Source organism: Mustelus asterias, chromosome 1 (genome assembly GCF_964213995.1).
Source record: "Mustelus asterias chromosome 1, sMusAst1.hap1.1, whole genome shotgun sequence".
Taxonomy (NCBI): Eukaryota; Metazoa; Chordata; class Chondrichthyes; order Carcharhiniformes; family Triakidae; genus Mustelus; species Mustelus asterias.
Window position 1 is genome coordinate 96,022,281 of NC_135801.1, and position 20,073 is coordinate 96,042,353.

The window sequence follows — 20,073 nt, forward strand, 5'->3', positions numbered from 1 at the left end:
TTCTTGGTTACCCCTTCAAAAAACGCAATCAAATTTGTGAGGCATGATTTTCCATTCTCAAATCCATGCTGACTGTCCCTAATCCGTCCTTGCCTCTCTAAATGCCTGTAGATTCTGTCTCTCAGGATACCTTCAAACAACTTACCCACAACAGAAGTTAGACTCACCGGCCTGTAGTTCCCAGGCTTTTCCCTGCAGACCTTCTTGAAAAAAGGCACAACATTTGCTACCCTCCAATCTTCAGGCACCTCACCTGTGACTGTCAATGATTCAAATACTTCTGCCAGGGGACCCACAATTTCCTCCCTTGCCTCCCACAATGTCCTGGGATACACTTCATCAGGTCCTGGGGATTTATCTACCTTGATGCACTTTAAGACTTCCAGCACCACCACTCTGTAATATGTACACTCCTCAAGACATCACTATTTATTTCCCTAAGTTCCCTAACATCCTTGCCTTTCTCAACAGTATATACTGATGAAAAATATTCATTTAGGATCTCGCCCATCTCTGTGGCTCCGCACATAGATAACCTTTTTGATCCTTAAGAGACCCTATTCTCTCCCTAGTTACTCTTTTGCCCTTTATGTATTTGTAGAAGCTCTTTGGATTCTCCTTTGCCTTGTCTGCCAAAGCAATCTCATGTCCCTTTTTTGTCTTCCTGACTTCTCTCTCAACTCTACTCCGACACCTCTATACTCTCATGGATTGGAGTTGCATGCTGCCGAATCCCCTCAATCTTACTGGAAATCAGGTCTTGCAAGCAGATTGAACATGTCGGATACAAAAGGCACGTGTGATGAAGTATCAAGGAAAGTTGGACTTGTGGGCTCCTTTCCGAAATGTCATCCCCACCCTCCAGTGAATGTTTTTTTTATTCCTTTGTGGCACATGGGCATCGCTGGCTGGCCAGCATTTATTGCCATCCAAGATGCCCTTGGCTAGGCCATTTCAGAGGACAGTTGAGTCAACCACATTGCTGTGGCTCCGGAGTCACACATAGGCCAGACCTGATAAGGATGGCAGATTTCCTTCCCTAAAGGACATTAGTGAACCAGATGGGTTTTTACGACAATTGACAATGGTTTCATGGTCATCAGTAGATTCTTAATTCCAGATATTTTTTATGGTGGGATTTGAACCCGGGTCCCCAGAACATTAGCTGAGGTTCTGGATTAATAGTCTAGCGATAATACCACTAGGCCATCGCCTCCCCTAATACGCTCTTGTTAAATATCCAGTGCTGAAACCTGTTTGCGCAGTACGAGACTGGATGCCATACCAAATAGATTTGTTAAGGTTTGGAGATAATTCTTCCTCTATAAAGTTAATGGTGATCTTTTTGGATTAATTTTCAGGCTACATGAGTTGATAAGAGTACGCCAGTCTGAAAAGAAGGGGTCAGTTATAAAGAGTCAACTTCTGGATATTGATTTCAGGTATTTTTGTTTGGTTCCTACTTTTAAATAATTTATGTGCTTCCCAAGTTGAGGTATATCGATGCTGGGAAATTTAACCACTCCTTTTTGCCGGCACCCATTGTGAGTATTGCGTGTTGCAGTTCAGATCAAGCACTTGCGAATGTCGACTTGTTTATTTTTGCTGCAACTGAAATGCTTTAACCTGAAAAGAATATCTGAATTGGAAGATTGATTTTTCCATACCAAACCACCTTATGACTTCTCTAAATATAAAACAAAAGTGTTTCAATTTAAGGGTGGTTTTGTTGAGGGGCCACACTCCCTGGGAATAGCAGTGAGGATCCTCAAATTTATTTGATGCAATACATCTTAACATTCAGGAGAGAAGGAAGAATAATTATGACTTTTATCCTGATTCTGTACTGGATCTGAACTGAGTCATAGAGTTGCAATTCCAATCTGCTAACCCACTCTGCATTGGTAATACATCAGCTGTTGGGGTTTGTGTGTGCCGTATTGCAAGTATGTGCATTTCAATTGTAAATTAAAGAAACAAACTTCTGGGAGCATACTAATAAAAGTGTGATTATTAACAAGAAGAACCCATAGCACATACTTTGAAGATTCTGCCCAATTGTGAATGATGGGTTTGAGTTGATCAGAGGTGAAGCAAACACATCAATTTATTGATACCATCAGTGACAATGTATAAAATTCAAATCTTTTCTTTCATGTCTCAATGTATGAAAGAAAAATTCAGATGTTTTTAGTACTGTAAAGAGTAAGTCATACCGCATAACCTGGATGTTCTTCTTTTCTGCATTTCATAGCCATTTGCAAAGGCTGCAAGAATTTTTTGTGCTGAGTTTATTAGAAAAACGCAATATATTCAGAAGAATTTAGTAAACAAATCTCAACTGTTTTTACATAATGCGAGTTGACAACCCTTGATTGTGAGGAGAGTATTTTCTTAGCCTTGCAAATTGTGTTCATGTTCCTTGATGAGAGAACTCCTTTATCTTTCTTTTTCCTTGTTTAATAATTATGCACGTAAAGAAATTGAGTGTAATACAGAGAGAATTAAAGTGAAGAACCAAGCAGAATAAAGCTTTGAGGAATTACAAATAGAGGGTTAACCCGGAACTTGAAGTCCCAAAAATAGACTGCGCAAGCTTAGTTCCTGCCTAGATTGATACACTCCACAGGAATGACCATCACCTTATTGAATAAGGAGCACCTGGGATGAAGCCAAGAGATTTCCAGAACCATAAAACAAGATGTAAGGGCCAAAACATTTAATCTTTTAAAAACTGATCAGTTTAGGTGCAAGAAAGTGATTTATTTATTTTTACAGGCTTTCAAATAAAACACTTGCTATTTTTGTTGAATATTGAGATTTTTAAAACCTGATTTTAGTGCTGAATCAATTCTGAACTTGACAATCTTGAAGCCTGATACAGTAGCTGGTAAGATGCTTTCAGCACCTTCAAGAAAATTAATTATTAAAAAGGAATCACTGAACTAGATCTTTGGACACCTAAACATGCTGAAAAGCTCCTAACAACAAGCATGACTACAATGTAATGTAAAATGATCTCTAAATATGTTCACTGAAGCTTTGACCTTTAAACAGGAATAATGATGGATCTCTATATTCAGGGTTTAATATAGTTCAGTAGCACATTGGTGATCTGCAGCTCTGAATGTGCATGCACCACATTGCACACTCCTCTGAGAATTGGTTGTTTGGGTATATTGTTGGTAATATACTTGTATATTATTTCTCACATTTATTTTCTGTTCAGGAGGTTAACTTTTGTAAGTAATGCTGTACAACTGAAATTTCAGTAAGAATGCCAAGAGAATTGCCAGTCAATTCTCTTTATTTTCATTATGTATTTACATTGTGTATAATATGGCACAGTGGCAAAGTGCTGAGCACTGCTGCCTCACAGCGCCAGGGACCTGGGTTCAATTCCGGCCTTGGGTTTCTGTCTGTACGTTCTCCCTGTGTCTGCGTGGGTTTCCTCTGAGTGCTCCGATTTCCTCCCAGAGTTCATAGATGTGTGGCTTGGGTGGATGGGCCATGCTAAATTGCCCTCAAGTGTCAGGGGGACGAGAAAGGTAAATACATGGGGTCACGGGCCCTGTGTGGGACTGTTGTCGGTGCAGGCTCGTTGAGCTGAATGGCCTCCTTCTGCTCTGTAGCGATTCCATGATTTCTAATTGCTTTCAGTACCTCTCCTGACCATGTTGTCAAGATTTAAAGATTGTGAATTTGTGGTGGGACTCACTGCAAAACTTCCAACAGGCTGTGTCATATGTGGTTGTAACAGCAACATGCCTGCTGCTTTCTAACTTTCTAATTTGCATATCTCCAACTTCTCAGAATAGGTAGAACCAGCAACAAAAGGAAAGAGACGGAAAGCGGGGTAGATTGGCTCAGTGAAATGATGGTGCATTCTGTCGAAAAGACTTGACGTGATACTGGAGAATTCTTGTATCAACTTCATGCCATCAGCATCATAGAATGCAGCGAGTCCTTTCTCATAGTCAACGTATACACCTACTTTTTCCAACTTTGAGGGTTTCATACTACAGTTGACACTTCTATCATTGTGCCAAGCTAAAAGCTGGTTAGCTTTTAGTTCAAGACACCAGGACTGTCTGTTTCTTCCCAGTTTTGTAGACTTGTGCTTCCCTTTCCGTTCTATAGATCCATATGTAATTCCAATGCACCATTGTGCAGAAGGCTTGACGTGCACCTCCCAGTAATGTTTTCCCCTCATCAGACCTTTGGCAGCCAAGATATTATAGACCTTGTCAAATCGCAAAGGACTCTCTGGAACATTCAGGGGCTCATTAGCTACAGACATGCTAGTTAGATCCTTTGACACTAGCACATTTTTATGGGCAGATGCGATGTCGAGGATAACTGGCGAGTATTCTAGGGAAGCAGGAAAGAAGTTACGGTCAGTATTTCCAGCAGGACTAAGCAGCTAGTAAATTGCTTAAAAATTGATCCCATTATTTTCTGTATTTGAAGTGACTGGTAGATCTTAGAAGATAAGCATACCTACAGTCACAATCTTTTCACATAATCTGATACGTTTAATATTTATCAAAGTAATCATCCAAAAATTTAGCACTTTATTGCTGATGGTTCTTTGGGTTAATCTGTGCATTACATTTTGAGTATAATACTGATATAATTTGGTGTTTTAAAATAATGCTCATTTTAAGATCATAAGATATAGCTGCAGAATTGGCCATTCGGCCCATCGAGTCTGCTCCGCCATTCAATCATGACTGGTGTGATTCTCATCATCATTCTCTTGCCTTCTCCCCGTAACCCTTGATCTCCTTATTGATCAAAAACCTAGCTATCTCTGTCTTAAAGACACTCAATGACCTGGCCTCCACAGCCCTCTGTGGCAATTAGTTCCACAGATTCACCACCCTCTGGCTGAAGAAATTCCTCCTCATCTCAGTTTTAAAGGAATATCCCTTCACTCTCTGAGGTTGTCCCCTCGACTTCTCCCACTAGTGGAAACATCCTTTCCGCGTCCACTCTATCTCGGCCTCTCAGTATTCTGTAAATTTCAATTAGATTCCTGCTCTTACTTCTAAACTCCATCGAGTATAGACCAGACTCCTCATCCGCTCCTCATATGACAAACCCTTCATTCCTGGAATCATTCTTGTGAACCTCCTCTGTACCCCCTCCAAGGCCAGCACATCCTTCCTTGGGCATGGGACCCAAAACTGCTCACAATATTCCAAATGGGTTTGACCAGAGTCTTATACAGCCTCAGCAGTACTAATCTAAGTTGTTATTCTGTCATCCCCTGCTACATTTATGGTAGTATTTTGTCATTTCCTTTTTACATTTTCAGAAAAGTTCCCTCAGACCCTATTTACTGTACTTTTTTTTAAGGTGCTGTGAAATGTTTTCAGTGTTTCAAAGTCACTTAATTCTTTTGTAGGTTTAGTTGGATGGCTTTTATTTGGTTTTTAGCAGGGCTTTTGACAATGGTCCCACATGGCAGACTGGTTTTTTAAAAAAAAACAATTATTCCAGGGGAATGTAGCAAGCTGGATACAAAACTGGCTCAGTGGTAGGAAACAAAGGGGAATTAATGATGGATTTTTTCTAACTGGAAGGCCGTTCCCAGGGGATTCCAAAGGGCTCGGTATTTGGTCCCCTGTTTTTGTTTGTGGTGTATATTAAAGATTTGGATCTAAATGGAGGGAGAATGATCAAGAAGTTTGCAGACGACACAAAAATTGGCCACATTAGTAGATAGTGAGGAGGATTGCTGTAGACTGCAGGAAGGTATCAGCAGATTGGCTGGCTGGGCGGAAAAGTGACAAATGGAATTCAACCCAGGGAAGTGTGACATGATGCATTTGGGGAGGTCAAACAAGGCAAAGGATTGCATGTAAATGTGAGGATACTGAGAGATAGAGGAGTGAATGTCCACAGATCGCCGAAAACAGATTGATAAGGTGGTTAAGAAGGCATATGGAACCTTTTTGTTCATTAATCAAGACATAGAGTATAAGAGCTGGGAGGTTATGCTGGAACTATACAAAATATTAGTAAGCCACAACTTTTACTGTGTGCAGTTCTGGTCATCTCATTGCCGAAAGGATGTAATTGCAGTTGAGATGGTATAGAGGAGATTTGGGGATGTTGCCAGGACTGGAAAATTGCAGCTATGAGAGAAGATTGGATAGACAGGGGTTATTTTCCTTGGAACATGGGAGGCTGAGGAGAGATTTGATTGAGATGTACAAAATAGTAATGGGCCTGAATAGCGTGGATGGGAAGGGCCTATAGACTTTAGCAGAGAGCTCGTGACTAGGGGCATACATTTGAAGTGAAGATTAGAAGGGCGATGAGGCAAAATGCTTTCACCAGAGGGTTGTTGGGGCATGGAACTCGCTGTCTGAAAGAATAGTAGAGGCAGAATCTTCCAACTCATTTAAAAGGTGCCTGGATCTGGATCTGGATCTCTAAGTGCCGTAACCTGCAGAGCTATGAACCAAATGGTGGAAAGTGGGATTAGAGACTGCGTGGCTTATTTTTCGACAGACACGATGGGCCTCTTTCTGTGCTATGAACTTTCTATGATTTAAAGTTGAGGGAAATAAAATTCTCTGCCTTACAATCTGATGTAAAAACATTGCATTTTTTTGGGTGTTCTCGAGATAAAATGTTTGCAAATTGTGTTAATATAATTGCTTGATATTTAGCTCCTCATAAAACTGGTACTGAGAATTGATGTTAACACAGTTGTAAAGTGCATAAGACAGGCCAACCTTTTAAATATAGAACGACCCTGATAGAGATTATATTGGTTAGTGTTTTTGTAGTGATAGTGTAATGTCTTGTTCTATTCAGCTCTTTCTTTTTAAAAAAAGGCAATTCATAAGAAAATGTTAAAAAAAATCTGGAAATGGCAATTAGACCCAAAAGCATGCCTGTTTTGAGATCAATTCTTACTTTATCTGTTTTATCAGTGTAGAATCGCATGTAATTGTCCTTTTTGAAGCATGTAACATTAATGGGCTCAGTGCTTTTATGGGTAACATTTCCAAAGGCTGCTACTTGTTGAAAGAAATCACTTTTCTTCTCTCTGCGGGTTCCTAATTTTTAACTTGTGTCCCTTGGTGTTTGAAGCCTTTGATCTACCATAATCAATTTTGTCAGATCCCTTTCTTAATCTTATAAACTTAATTAGGTTGCTGCTGCAAAAAAATGGAACTCTACAGTTTTGGTTTGGAATACGGTAGCCCTCATGCTAACATTTCTTATCATTTGTATGTATTAAGATCTCATTTATTAATAGACAAACCATATAACTTGAATGATAAAACAGAGTGCTGGAAAGGTAATAGTTACCCATGTTTCTGTCTGGAGTTGGATGAATTGGCCCTTGGTTCTCCAATATGATCTCTGAAGAATTATTTTTTTCTTTGCTCTTTACTGATTAAGCTAACAAAATGTGAATTGACCCTTGCGTACGATCAGTTATGACTTTAGAATATACAAATGGTGATGGATGTTCAAACAGTTAAGATCCACGACAACATACCTAATAAAAATGTCTTCCTTTGCAATTGTGAATATAGGTTGGTTGAAATATTCCGTATGAGCTTTGATAACTTCTGAAATCTGATTTCATCAATTTTAACAGCCTGGACTTCATTCTCGATTTTCTTTGAATAACTTGGGATGAAAAAGAATATAATAGATTCTGTTTGATAAAGGATCAAGTGTTAAACAAAAACCGGAATTGCTTTTGATTTTTCTTTAAAACATTTTTCTTTGATTATCTAAAAGCAAATCTCCTGCTGCAGTTGACATTGGTGGATCTTTTCTGTTGAAGAGAAATCTTTTCACCCAGTGGACAGTGGAGATCTGGAACTCACTGGCTGAAAGTGTCATAGAGGCAGAACCAGTCATCTCTTTTAAAATGTACTTCTAGATGTTGGCACTTTGAGTGCATATCCAAGGCTGCAAACCAACAGTTGGAAATTGGGATTAGGCAGGATAGCTCTTTTTATTTTGGCACAGGCATGATGGGCCAAATAGCCTCCTGCATTGTCAATTCTTTTGTTTCTACTGGTGTTCACAATATAAACAGTAAAGTGTCCAATGCTTGCTCTCTCATTTTCCAATTTTGAGGCATAACAGAAATACTCTTAAATCCAAAATATAGTTACTTTACAAAGGCATCCCAATATTTGTCACTGCTGTACCTTTAATATCCATCTCCAATGCTACCCACAGCAAGCTTTCCTACTGATATCTCGCATCTTTCAAAAATTAGCCTGTTTTCATTTTGAACTCTTTTTTGATTAAATTTTGATATGTCCTGAATGAATTAATTGAATTATCTATTGTCTGGGCAATTATCAATTTCAAACAACGGATGCTGACATTGAGTAATGAGTTTCTCCAAAACTAAACCAGTAGATATTGCCAAAATCAATCCAATAAAATTAGGATTTAAGTGAATGAAATGAAATTGAGCTTGGCCTGGAGTGGGTTGTGGCTGAATTGGTCTGCCCTCTGAGTTTATGCTCTCTTTTTGATAAGCAGTAAACATAAGTTAGCAGCTCGACAAAAGTCTAATATTCATACGTGGGTATACAATTTGAGTAAATGAAACAATTTCTGCTGTCAGAGGCCACTCCCCCATCTTCCAAGACCCCCTGATTTCACTGGACCACCTCCAGTGTGTCAGATGTTACTCCTGTATAACTGACACTATACCTGGACGTTGGTACGTGGATGTTCCGAGACAAGGAAACACTGGCTCTAAATCTCTCAGCATTTACTGTCTTTGAAATTTAACAGCAGCCTCTGGTGGCCAGCCGCACAGTTAAATGCAGAAATCCAGATGTTGCTGTCGGTGATGTTGTACTTCTCCATAGGGAACACTTGTTGAAATATCCAAAACCTCCACATTGTGCAATCAAATAGAAATCACTGAAGTCAGGAGAACTCGTACTTTTACACTATTAGCCTCCCTTAAAAAGTTGCATTTTGTTGAATCGCTTAAGGTCACAATTACTGCCAAACAGCCTCATTATCTCTGGGGGAAAAATAAGTTTATATTTGTGGAATGTCAATTTCTCCATTATGTTTAAAAAAAAAATCAATGAAAATAATTTTATCTAAGAAGGTTTGTTTATGATATTTCAGTTTCTATCTTCATCCCATGCATATGCCCCAATTATTTCTTTAACACTCTTTAAAATTTTAAGTGAAAAGCTCAGTGTACTTCCTAGTTTGCTGCCAATCCCACTTAATGATATCACTGCGGCTGGTCATCTAGCGACGCCCTTGAATTGGTGCCAGATTCCAACTAACCTCCAGAAAGGGGAAATCCACAACACGCAGATTGCTGGGTCCTTTGTCGGCAGTGGTGAGCGACACCGTTTTGCCACCAACAGTGAAATGAGACTTACTGATTATTACAGAAACACCAGTGGTGGGATGTGATGCTGCACAGCTGTTTAAACTATAATATGAACTAGCACACATTGTCTTATTAAAAATAACTGTTAGTATCAGCTACAGGCAAAGCAGATACCACACGGAATTCTGCAATCTAAATTAATAATGGTTGTTTCTGGGTGAATGCTAAAAGTAGAAATTGTAAATTAACAAATATTTCAGTTCATTGCATTTAAAAGCCAGATTAAATTTGGATTCTTACCCATACTCAGTAAGTTTGATTTCCTGAAAGGAAAGGACAAAAGATGTTAGTCGAAATATTGCAGAGTATTTGTATAGCATGAAGTCTATAATGTGTTTCATTTTACCTTGTGGGGAATGACCAGAATCTGTATATATGGATGTTTACGAAGGTGCACCTCTGTTTAACAGTCTACTATTATGAAAAGATGAAATTTGTAGCTTTCATATGACATGGAACGCGATCCTGTACCGTGCTTCTTGTATTGATGGCCTAGATTTCATTCCAAGCATCCCTCTGGCTTCCTGCCCCATTTTAGGTTGTGAAGGTAAGCATTGCTGCACAGGGGTAGGAAATGCATCCACAGTAACCTGTTGGAAGTGGCTGGGTGGGGGTGGGTGCATGGACTGGCTAATACTGAAATCTGCCACATGTTGGAGGGTTCTTGCAGTAAAGCTACTTCTGGAGGTACAGGAAGTGGCATACTGGGAACCCTTAATCTGACCCCAGTGGCAGAAACAGCCTAATCTGCTGATCCTGTTCTTATGCCAGGTTTCTTTAGTGGCCTCTTCTGAGGGTGCAAATAATCATTTGTGGAATTATTTGCTCAGAAGCTAGTCTCCTTCCCCATACTTGGATTTTGATAGGTTAGAAACCAGGCCGCAATCAATTTGTACCTGAGCTGTCCACTGAATTAATCTCTCCAGGATGAACATCTGCCTGCAATTTGGCGGGGCTGTTCTGGAATTCTAACGCTTCTTAATTGGTGCGTTTTCATGGCATCTTTATCTCCCAGCAAAACTTTAATGTCCATAACTGAATTGTTGGGCTAGTATCTCGATGAGATGCATCTGAAAATTGTCCATTAAACAAGGGAAAATATTCATTATTGTGCCCACTGTACCCAGGAGCGATTTAGCCTAGTCATTGCATCAAGTTATGCCAGAGTATACACTGGGTGATGTGGGAGAAGGGAAAAGTTCCTTTTGTACAGGTTGTTGAGTTTCAGTTTGACATGTACATCAAGTTATCCAAAAACCAGACACTGTGCAAAGGGGGAGGACTTCTGTAATTGAGGGTGCCCCATTTGAGCACCCTTCCTTCTGGTTTTGAACTTTTAAGTTTGTGACTGGAGAATTACCCAGAAGCTTTAATAATAGCAGCAATATGTTGTTACAAAGAAATACTTTGGCTTCAATCCATCTTGCACTGTTCAACTTTACTGAACTGCATATATGGTTATTGTTTAGTAGCTGGGCTGTATATATTTGCTTTGACTGAAACATCCATGTCTTTGTTCATTGTGAAAATTAGATATCACTCTGCAAGACACTTAAGAACTTGTGTTTGTGTGGCTTGGAACTTAATGTAGTTTCCTATTTAGTTATTGTAATGAATTGTAAATAATACATTGGGGTGACCTTATGATTGATGAGGGGATATCACAAGAAAATCATCACAAACGGGACCTACTGTAGCCTGCGTTGACAACGTTTTGCTGTCTTGAGCTTGATTTTGCACTTGGCTTTCTTCTTGGTCAATGACTTTTTGTGTAGCTCTGATGGACTTATTTATTTGTTCTAAGTTGCTGGTCCATTCTTTGATGATCTTTTGGAGTTTTCCCAGAGCAACTCTCTTTTCAATGTCAATGAGTTCCAGAGTTGCTTTCTCATCGGTGTTCAGCATTTTTCTTATTGTTTCATACTGGCTGGAAATCTGTTCTTTGAGGTGTTCTGCTGAGCTCTGCACAAGGAGAGACATGTGAGTTAGAAACATCAAACTAGCAAGAAGGTCAATTAAGGAAGCATAAAGTCTGGTTCAGAAGGATTTATGGTGGAATTGCACAGCATTTAAAAGGTTTGAGTTTGGTGGGTTGCTTGCTTACTGGCAGTTTAGTAAGTGTGCATAATATTAGAACTCTTACCGTAAGAACAGTGTTTCTGCTTTTCAGGGACTGGATGTGTGCTTCTGCTTTATCTCTTTTAGTATAGAGATCGTGAAGAGATTGCTTTGGTGTCATCTGCAAAATGCATGATAAAATATTAATCTACCTAATTTTATTTATTTTTGAGCTTGAAAAAGTTTTAATTCATGGGTGATTGTGACTTCAAATTAAAAGTAGCAGAATCCATCTGACTCGTCAGAGCAAAGATATACCAAACCTGTGTTTCATACAGCTTCAAATATCACATCGGGTTCACCATGGTGAGCTAATGATGAATTTGGCAATGCTATATTTCACTTCAAATAAATATGCCAGGGTAGTGATGGCCAATCTTTTGGAGCAGGGGACATGGACCCGTGTTATGTGTATGATTAAAACATTTGCAATTTGCAGATTAAACCCTCTGTCCAACAGAGTCACTTTCTTTTCTAATGAGCACATGTATTTATTGGGTAAGCATTCTTTCACATCTTCATAGTGCTAGTTTTGTCTGCAACATTTCAAACTTAATGTTTACGTTTAGTGAGCAGCTAACTATTCATTGCACAATATGATCAGTCTATTTCTCAATCCAGGGTCTGGATTTGTTTCTGTCTCACTTCTGGTGTCAGTTTTGTTGTGAACAACCGGATTGTATCCTGCAGATTAATTTCTGAAAATGCTTATTCTTACACATCAGGCGGCACGGTGGCACAGTGGTTAGCACTGCTGCCTCACAGCGCCAGGGACCAGAGTTCGATTCTCGGCTTGGGTCACCATCTGTGTGGAGTCTGCACGTTCTCCCCGTGTCTGCGTGGGTTTCCTCCCGGCCCTCCGGTTTCCTCCCACAGTCTGAAAGATGTGCTGGTTAGGTGCATTGGCCATGCTAAATTTTCCCTCTGCGTAGCCGAACAGGCGCCAGAGTGTGGTGACTAGAGGATTGTTACAGTAACTTCATTGCAGTGTTAATGTAAGCTTACTTATGACTAATGAATAAACTTTACAATGCTGCTAAATAATGACCATATGAACTGGGCTTGACATTGCGAACCTTTAAGCTGCCACCTCAACTTTTACTCTTCAACTGGTGATTTATGTTGGAACTCAAATGTCATTTTAATATCTGGCGTGGCATTCTGGATGCTGACCGTGAAAAGATTTTACGCACCTGGAGACCTTTCACTGAAGTCTTCCCCTTAGGGCAGATGTGTTTAAATTTATGAAGAGTGTAGATAGGGAAAATAAAGAAAAACAGTTTCCAGTGGTTGAAGAGTTTGATAACCAGGGGCACAGATTTAAGGTGTTAGGAACATAGGAATTAGGAGCAGGAGTAGGCAAATTTAGCCCTTTAAGCCTGCTCTGTCATTCAATCAGACCATGGCTGATATCTCCCTGGTCTCAAATCCATCTCTGCACCTGTTCCCCACATCCCCTTATCCCTTTTTATATCAATATCCTTCTTAAAACCATCCAATGATTCACATTCCATTGGGGCAACGAGTTCCACAAATTCACCACCCTCTGCGAGAGGTAGTTCCTCCTCATCTCAGTTTTAAATCTACCGCCTCTCAACCTATACCTGTGGCCTCTTATTCGGGATTTCCCCACAAGAGGAAAACATTTGGTCTACATTTATGTTATCAATCCCTTTTAAAATTTTATTTACTTCAATCAGATCCCCTCTCATCCTTCTAAGCTCCAGTGAGTATCAGCCCAAACTATTTAATCTCTCCTCGTAAGTCAACCCTTTTATCCACAGAATCAATCTGGTGAACCTCCTCTGAACTGCCTCCAATGCCACCACATCCTTCCTCCAAACTGGACACAATACTCCAGATATGGTCTCACCAACATCCTATACAATTGCAACAAAACTTCTTGACTTTTATACTTCAGTCCCTTTGCAATAAATGCCAACATCCCATTTGCCTTTTTTATTACATGCTGCACCTGCATTCCAACTTTCTGCGATTCGTGAATATAGATACTCAGGATCCCTCTGCCCAGACACATTTGGAATCTGCTTTCCATTTCCGTAATAATAAATGGACAACTTCACACTTATCCACATTAAACTCCATCTGCCAAATTTTGGCCCATTCTCCTGGCCTATCTATGTCCGTCCGTAAAATCTTTATATCTTTGTCACTGCCTGCTTTCCCACCTATTTTAACATCCGCAAGTTTTGCTATGTTACTCTGTCCTTGCTTGCAGATCATTTATATAGATTGTAAATTGGATAAACTCGCGTATCCCATTTCTCATCCTTCATTTGTAACTGGCGCAGTCATTAGACTTTTCCAGCTCCTGAATTGCAGCGCATGTGAGGAATTGCAATTTGCGCCACAAATTCAAATGGGGTGAAGCTTACTTCCAAATGCCTGCCCGTGGCTGAAGAGTTTTGGCACAGTGCAATAACCCCTTACAGTCTCTTAATGAGGTTATTTAACTGAAATCTAAAATAAATGTAACAGCTTTGAGTCCTGATAGGACTTTTCTTCTACTCTATGAAGAGATGTACTTTATAATGTGCCCCAAATAACTCTTGGATGTTGCACTATGTTGAGTCAGTGTATGCCATTGTGATGCAGCAGATCCTTGTATATCCAGTGCATGTTGAAACTGTGATATGGTACAAACTAATAATGGCATGATGGGAAAAGTGGCTACTTGCTTGAGGTGATACTAACAAAAAACCACAGAACAAAGCAGCTGCTAAACCATTTGACCCTCGCCCAAACTAGTAAGGTTAAACTAAGGCTGACTCTGCTTATCTTAGGAAAGGGAAGTAATAAAACAATATAAGGCCAACTGGCCTGATCTCAGGGTGTTTTGAGAAATACTTTAGAACTACGTACATAAACAAGATAAGGTCGGAGGTGAGGGAGTCATCGAACCATTTTTCAAAGGACAAGATAATATTATTGATAAGACCGAGGGTCCTCGGAAGTCACGGTGTGATGCCACTTGTATTGACGTTGCTACTAATTGTTTTATTGCTCATTTTCCCACGTAAGCCTCTGTCACAAAACCTGATACTGATTTTGTATAAATTGTGGACTGTTTCTGGGGCTAGGCGCGGACTTGGTGGAGGAATTAGCAGCTGTACCAACTGCTCTCTGACATCAAATCTTAGCCATCTTCTGCATGCAGAGCTTCGTTATTAAATGCTTGTTATTTTGACGAGAACGAATTTGTAGAGTCTGTCTTTTACAAGTAATTAGCAGGAAAAAAGTTACACTTCAACAAAACTAGTGCTTGTTCTTGATGAAATAACATGATTGTCGTGACTCCTTTTTACACCATGCTGCACTTTGACCACTACCCACCAGATAGGTGTATAGTGCAATATATGCTGACCAAGCCAGCGATGACCACATCCCATAAATGAATTAGAAAAGCAAAACTTCCTGGTTAGTCCTTGTTCTGATTATTTTACAAGCTTTGAGTCTGGTTAAAGAGATGCACAGTTTGCTTCTCTTTTTCACGTGGGTTCCAGTTGTGTGGTTTCCCCGCGCTGCCATATTGTCAGCTTGTACTTTCATAAACTTGTCATTCAAAAAAAGATTAAAAACCCAACTGTGCAAGGACAAGTTTAATTAACAGAGGATGACGTGAGTTACCCTGTTGCAGCAAATTGTAGCCTACTCTTATTCCAGGGCATGCTGCAGGAGCTACTAGAGGCAGCATCTTCATCACAACCATCTTGAGTTGCTTCATGAAATGGTCTTCCCCGGATCACTTTGTCAGATTCTGGTTGTTCATTGATGATCACACACTCCCACTCCACTTGCTGCTACTCAGAAACTGAAGCAGCAAGACATTGGCAGCATTCTGGCTTGGGCTGATAACTGATCAGTGATATTTGCAACAGACAAATACCAGACAATAGCCATCTTTGACAAGAGAAGCTAACCACTTCTCCAGAACATTCAATATTGTTGTCATTGCAAATCTCCTAAGATCAACAATCTGCAGAGTGGGGAGTTACCATTGCTAAACTAGACCTTCCATGTAAATGCTGTGGCTATCAGAACAGATTGGAGACTGGATTCTATGTCGAGAGACTCATCACCTTACCCCCCCCCCGCCCGCCCCGGCCAATCCCTTCTAACACCCACATGTTGGGTAAGCTCACTGTTTCTCTGGGTGGGTGCAGCTGTAACAACAACGGGAAGCTCAACACCATTTGCGGCGAAGCACTCTTATTGACTGGCAGGCACCCTTTTCACCAGTTTTAACAGCTGCTCCCTCCACCGCTGGTGCACAGTGGCTACATTGAACACTATCTTCAGAATGTTTTGCAGCAAGTCGCCAAGTTTTCTGCAATATCACCTCCCCAAATCTGCAAACTGGAATGACATGGACAGAAATCTTAGAAATCTTAGAAACCCTACAGCATAGAAAGAGGCCATTCGGCCCATCGAGTCTGCACCGACCACAATCCCACCCAGGCCCTACCCCCATATCCCTACATATTTTACCCACTAATGCCTCTAACCTACGCATCCCAGGACACTAAGGGCAATTTTTAGCATGGCCAATCAACCTAACCTGCACATCTTTGGACTGTGGGAGGAAACCGGAGCACCCGGAGGAAACCCACGCAGTCACGGGGAGAATGTGCAAACTCCACATAGACAGTGACCTGAGCTGGGAATCGAACCCAGGTCCCTGGAGCTGTGAAGCAGCAGTGCTAACCACTGTGCTACTGTGCCGCCCAGCAGCTGGCACATGTGAAGGCCACCATTTTATCAAGGGCATTTACAGATAGGCAAAGACATTTTGGCCTTTGCACATATCTCCAGACTAAAAAATTGTTATAAAAGGTTTTGAAGTTGACATTGTTATGAAGAGAAGTTATTTTTTGCAGAACTTTACCGAAGGGAGTTCATTGGTTTCAATTTTTGTTCCTGTATTTTTATCAGTGTTACATGTCTGAACACGTCATGGTGTGTGTGTTGTCAGTGCTATTCCTGTCAGAATTTGTCTGAGTCTGGACTTGCTTTTGGAAGAGGTGTAGAATTTAAAAATCTACTTGTTGATCTTCTGTGGTGGTTCACTCAGTCATGACCAGGTGCAGTGCCAGATACAGAGGTTGGCGTGAGAGACCGTGCCATGCAAAAGTAATTCACTTCTCATTTTAAAATCATTGTCCTGCCGGTTATTTATATGCAACATTGATAAATTAATCTATCATTGCAGTAATTTAAAGAAACAGTATCATTTTGTTGGGATGTTGGTGCATTAATAAAAGTCACCAATCTGATCCCAATAGAGTTGATTACTGGAGTTGTCTCCAGTTGAGAGCTCCCTGTTGAGTCTGCAGAGCTGAAGAGCCAGGTTTTCCTGGAGGAAAGAATACAAACTGAAGCTACAACTAGCTCGACTGCTCATATCATTGTTGAATGAAGATGAATCTGGGTTAGGCTTTGACAACTTCCACTATCAGAGCAGTTGGGGGAAACACTTGTTTAGTAAGTCAATAATGTTTGTAAGGTCTATCAATTCCAGTGTGTTGTGCTGCATTATATTTTATTCGTTTGCTCTGAGAACTGATGTTCAAACAATTAAATATTGATGTATGCAGCACATTGGAATATCCGGCCAATCTGTCTCATAGGGCTATACAGGCTTTTAAATAAATGGCTTGGACACGTGCTCCAAAGGCAAGAGAGCATCTCATCAGCCTTCCACTAGTTTGTCCTCTTTCCTCCACTGCACTCCGACCCCACTCTTAGATTGGACACTTGAGTGCTTCAACTGGAAGCTAACAAATGCATTTCATCCACAGATTCATTCAGTTAGCCTACAGCTCTTAAGACCTGATCTAGATTTATAATGAAGTTGTTATAATTGAAACATAGTACCATAGTAGAATAAAAAATAGCAAGTGCATCCAATGGACATTTTTGATCCGTCCCTACAGTTTTTGATAAATGCTGCACACTGGTTTCCTAGCGCAAGAAGCATTTTTTTTTGCATGGGACCATTTGTCTTGTATAAACCCAAGTTACAATCAGCTATTTGATCATGGAGGGCACCACAGAAGAACCTAAATCTCTTCACATACTGAAATTTACAAATCAGTCTGCTGACTAAGCCCCATACCACATGCCTTTAAGCACAACTAGACTTCAATCCTCACGCTACATCTTAAACTTCGATTGCTCAATCACGTTGTTGCTCTAACAAATGGTGTGTGATCGTGTAACAAGTGCACACACGAGCACAGCTGGCCCTATCTGAATCTTTCTCTCACGAAACACCAGGAAGTTGGTACAACTCAAGTTTTCTCTTGGATCAAATATTTGGTCACTTCATATTTATGCAAAGAATTAAGGAAATTGTATAATACCCCCTTTACATAGGTTTAAAAGTAGAGGTATAAAGTGGCATTCATAACAGAAAATACTACTCGTGTTTCGCATGGTGTCTCCATCAGAATTTTGTTCCTGCAATTATTTATAATGGCCATTGTCCCCTTTCGAATCGGAAAGCCTTCGTTTATAATGTGACACAGTAAAATAAACTTCACACGTCTATCAACACGTTACATCATGACAAAAATTGTCAAGTTTTTTTATCTCTTTCAAAAATAATACTTTTTCCATCTTGAATATCGTGTCCTTTAAAAATAAGTTTATTTGAATAATTTTACATTGCTTGAAAGAAGACCGGGCAAGAATGATAATTATTGACAAAGGAAAATCGAGTTTCTGTCAGTTTCTTTACTATCCATTGTAAAGAAAAGGGAATATTTCCGAAAGTGACCGTACCTGTAGTATTGACTGCTCTGTGCTCCTTTCTGCAACGTCCTGGGCTGGTGCTGTGCTTGTAGACTCTTGCAATTTTCTGTCAGCTGAATCTTGCTGTCTCAATCGTTGCGAATGGACAGAAGACTTACCCCTTTCCTTTGGTACCTTGGTTGCATTTGTATTAGCATCGGGTTCCACAGTGACTTTTGAACCGGTAGCATGTTGCTGTTGTGCAAGGTTAGAAGGTAAGGGCCTTGTGTTTTCCGCCATCCGTACCAGAGCGAATGTCAAGTAATAAACAACAACCTGCGTAGTTTGCTTAAAAAGTAAACAGAAATCGCTGTTGGAATAGTTTATGAAAGAGGTGTGGCAGAATAAGTCAGTGTACCAACTCGAATTTTTTTTTGATGTTATCCTTCTTCAGGGCCTGTTAATTTATCATTTAGATGTTTACTGAACACATCTAATTAGCAGGTGCATGAGACAACTTTGTATGTATGTATCATCCCCCTCCACTCCTGCATTACACCTTGGTAAAAATGGACTGTTCCAAATTAAACCCTTGAGGCGATTGGCAACAAGCGTTGGAACAACATTCCATTCTATTGAAAAAAAATGTTCCACCATAAAGGCTGTAATACCAGAGTGAAGGGTGAGACAAGTTTGTGTTTGCCTTTCACAGGTTAATGAACAACTTTTCATATATATTGCTGCTGTAATTGTTTAACTTGTACATAAAACAGCTCTGATTACAGAATTCAGAGGTTTTTAATCTAGTGTGCTGAAATGATTCTATGCTTCCAACAAATATCTACTACATTTACTCACCTAAAAACTAAAATTTTAAACATTTAAGTCATTTGTTTAAGTTTATTTATTAGTGTCACAAGTAGGCTTACATTAACACTACAATGAAGTTACTGTGAAAATCTCTTGATGGTCGTGTTTGAACAGACTTTTACCTTGTAAACAAAATAGTTTCTTTTAATGATGAAATGAGCATCAATTGGTGTTGTTTTTCAGAAGATCAATTTATCCCTTATTTCTCAGCTGCTCTTTTATTGATAGTAGTTAATCAATCACGCCTGAAGATCAAAATCTCAACTATAAGATAGAGAGATCTTTGAATTTAGAATAATTGTCAGGAGTCTGTTTAGAAGGAGAATGGTTAACTGATCTTGTTTTCAGATGTTTCGCAGCTGATAATGTGTGTAGGTTAGGGTGGATTGTGTGTGCAGTGCAGAGGCTAGGGGGAATAGCCATGGTAAATGCATGGTGTTATGGGGATAGAGCAGGGGTGGGCCTGAGTAAATTGCTCTGTTGGAGAGTTGGTGCAGACTCGATGGGCCAAATGTCATCCTCCTGCACAGTAGGGATTCTATAATTAAAGTATGCTTGCAGATTAATATTACTCCTCTTCTGTGTTGTGCTGATATCTGCTTTGAAATAACCTTCTGCTTTGTCCCTTTTCCATATCTTTTAAATATTTATTTTCAAATACTAATCTGCTTCCCAGTTAAATGCTGTGATGTGTTCTGTGTCTACCACTGTTTTTGATGGAGCATTCTATGTGCATAAAATAAAATCTCCCGAGCTCTCCCTTAACCATTTTGGCAACTTGTAAAATTTATCTTTTACTAGTCCAATTGCTAAGCACTAGAAGTAGTTTATCATATTTTACTTTATCAAGACCTTTCATCGAATCAACATTTATTTAACCTCAATTGTTTTAAGAAGAGTGCCAATTTTTCACA

General features: G+C 39.8%; 2 protein-coding genes across 3 annotated transcripts in view; one reads left to right on the forward strand and one right to left on the reverse strand.

Annotated features, from left to right (window-relative positions):
• zcchc4 (zinc finger, CCHC domain containing 4) overlaps positions 1–20,073 on the forward strand; it is a 69,905-nt gene that overhangs the window by 21,976 nt on the left and 27,856 nt on the right. For both annotated transcript variants that reach the window (XM_078215554.1, XM_078215563.1), the window contains exon 5: positions 1,362–1,442. In XM_078215554.1, the coding sequence (XP_078071680.1) occupies positions 1,362–1,442 (81 nt within the window). The remainder of the gene's footprint in view (positions 1–1,361; positions 1,443–20,073) is intronic.
• Positions 2,057–18,602, reverse strand: LOC144495526 (tripartite motif-containing protein 60-like). Its single transcript, XM_078215579.1, has 6 exons — positions 18,341–18,602; positions 11,562–11,657; positions 11,111–11,380; positions 9,659–9,681; positions 7,526–7,659; positions 2,057–4,371 (listed from the first exon to the last, which is right to left on the reverse strand). Exons 1-6 carry the CDS (start codon positions 18,587–18,589, stop codon positions 3,779–3,781), a joined length of 1,365 nt encoding a protein of 454 aa, XP_078071705.1. The 5' UTR covers positions 18,590–18,602; the 3' UTR covers positions 2,057–3,778.

Bases quoted from the DNA above. Each gene is read 5' to 3' on its own strand.
- LOC144495526 (XM_078215579.1), bottom strand. From the start codon at position 18,589: ATGGCGGAAAACACAAGGCCCTTACCTTCTAACCTTGCACAACAGCAA. The intron at 9,682-11,110 runs GTAGGTCCCGTT...CTTTCCTTTCAG, and splicing joins CGTTGTCAACGCAGGCTACA to GAAATCAAACTTACTGAGTA. The intron at 4,372-7,525 runs GTATGTTGTCGT...CTGCTTCCCTAG, and splicing joins AAGGAAGACATTTTTATTAG to AATACTCGCCAGTTATCCTC.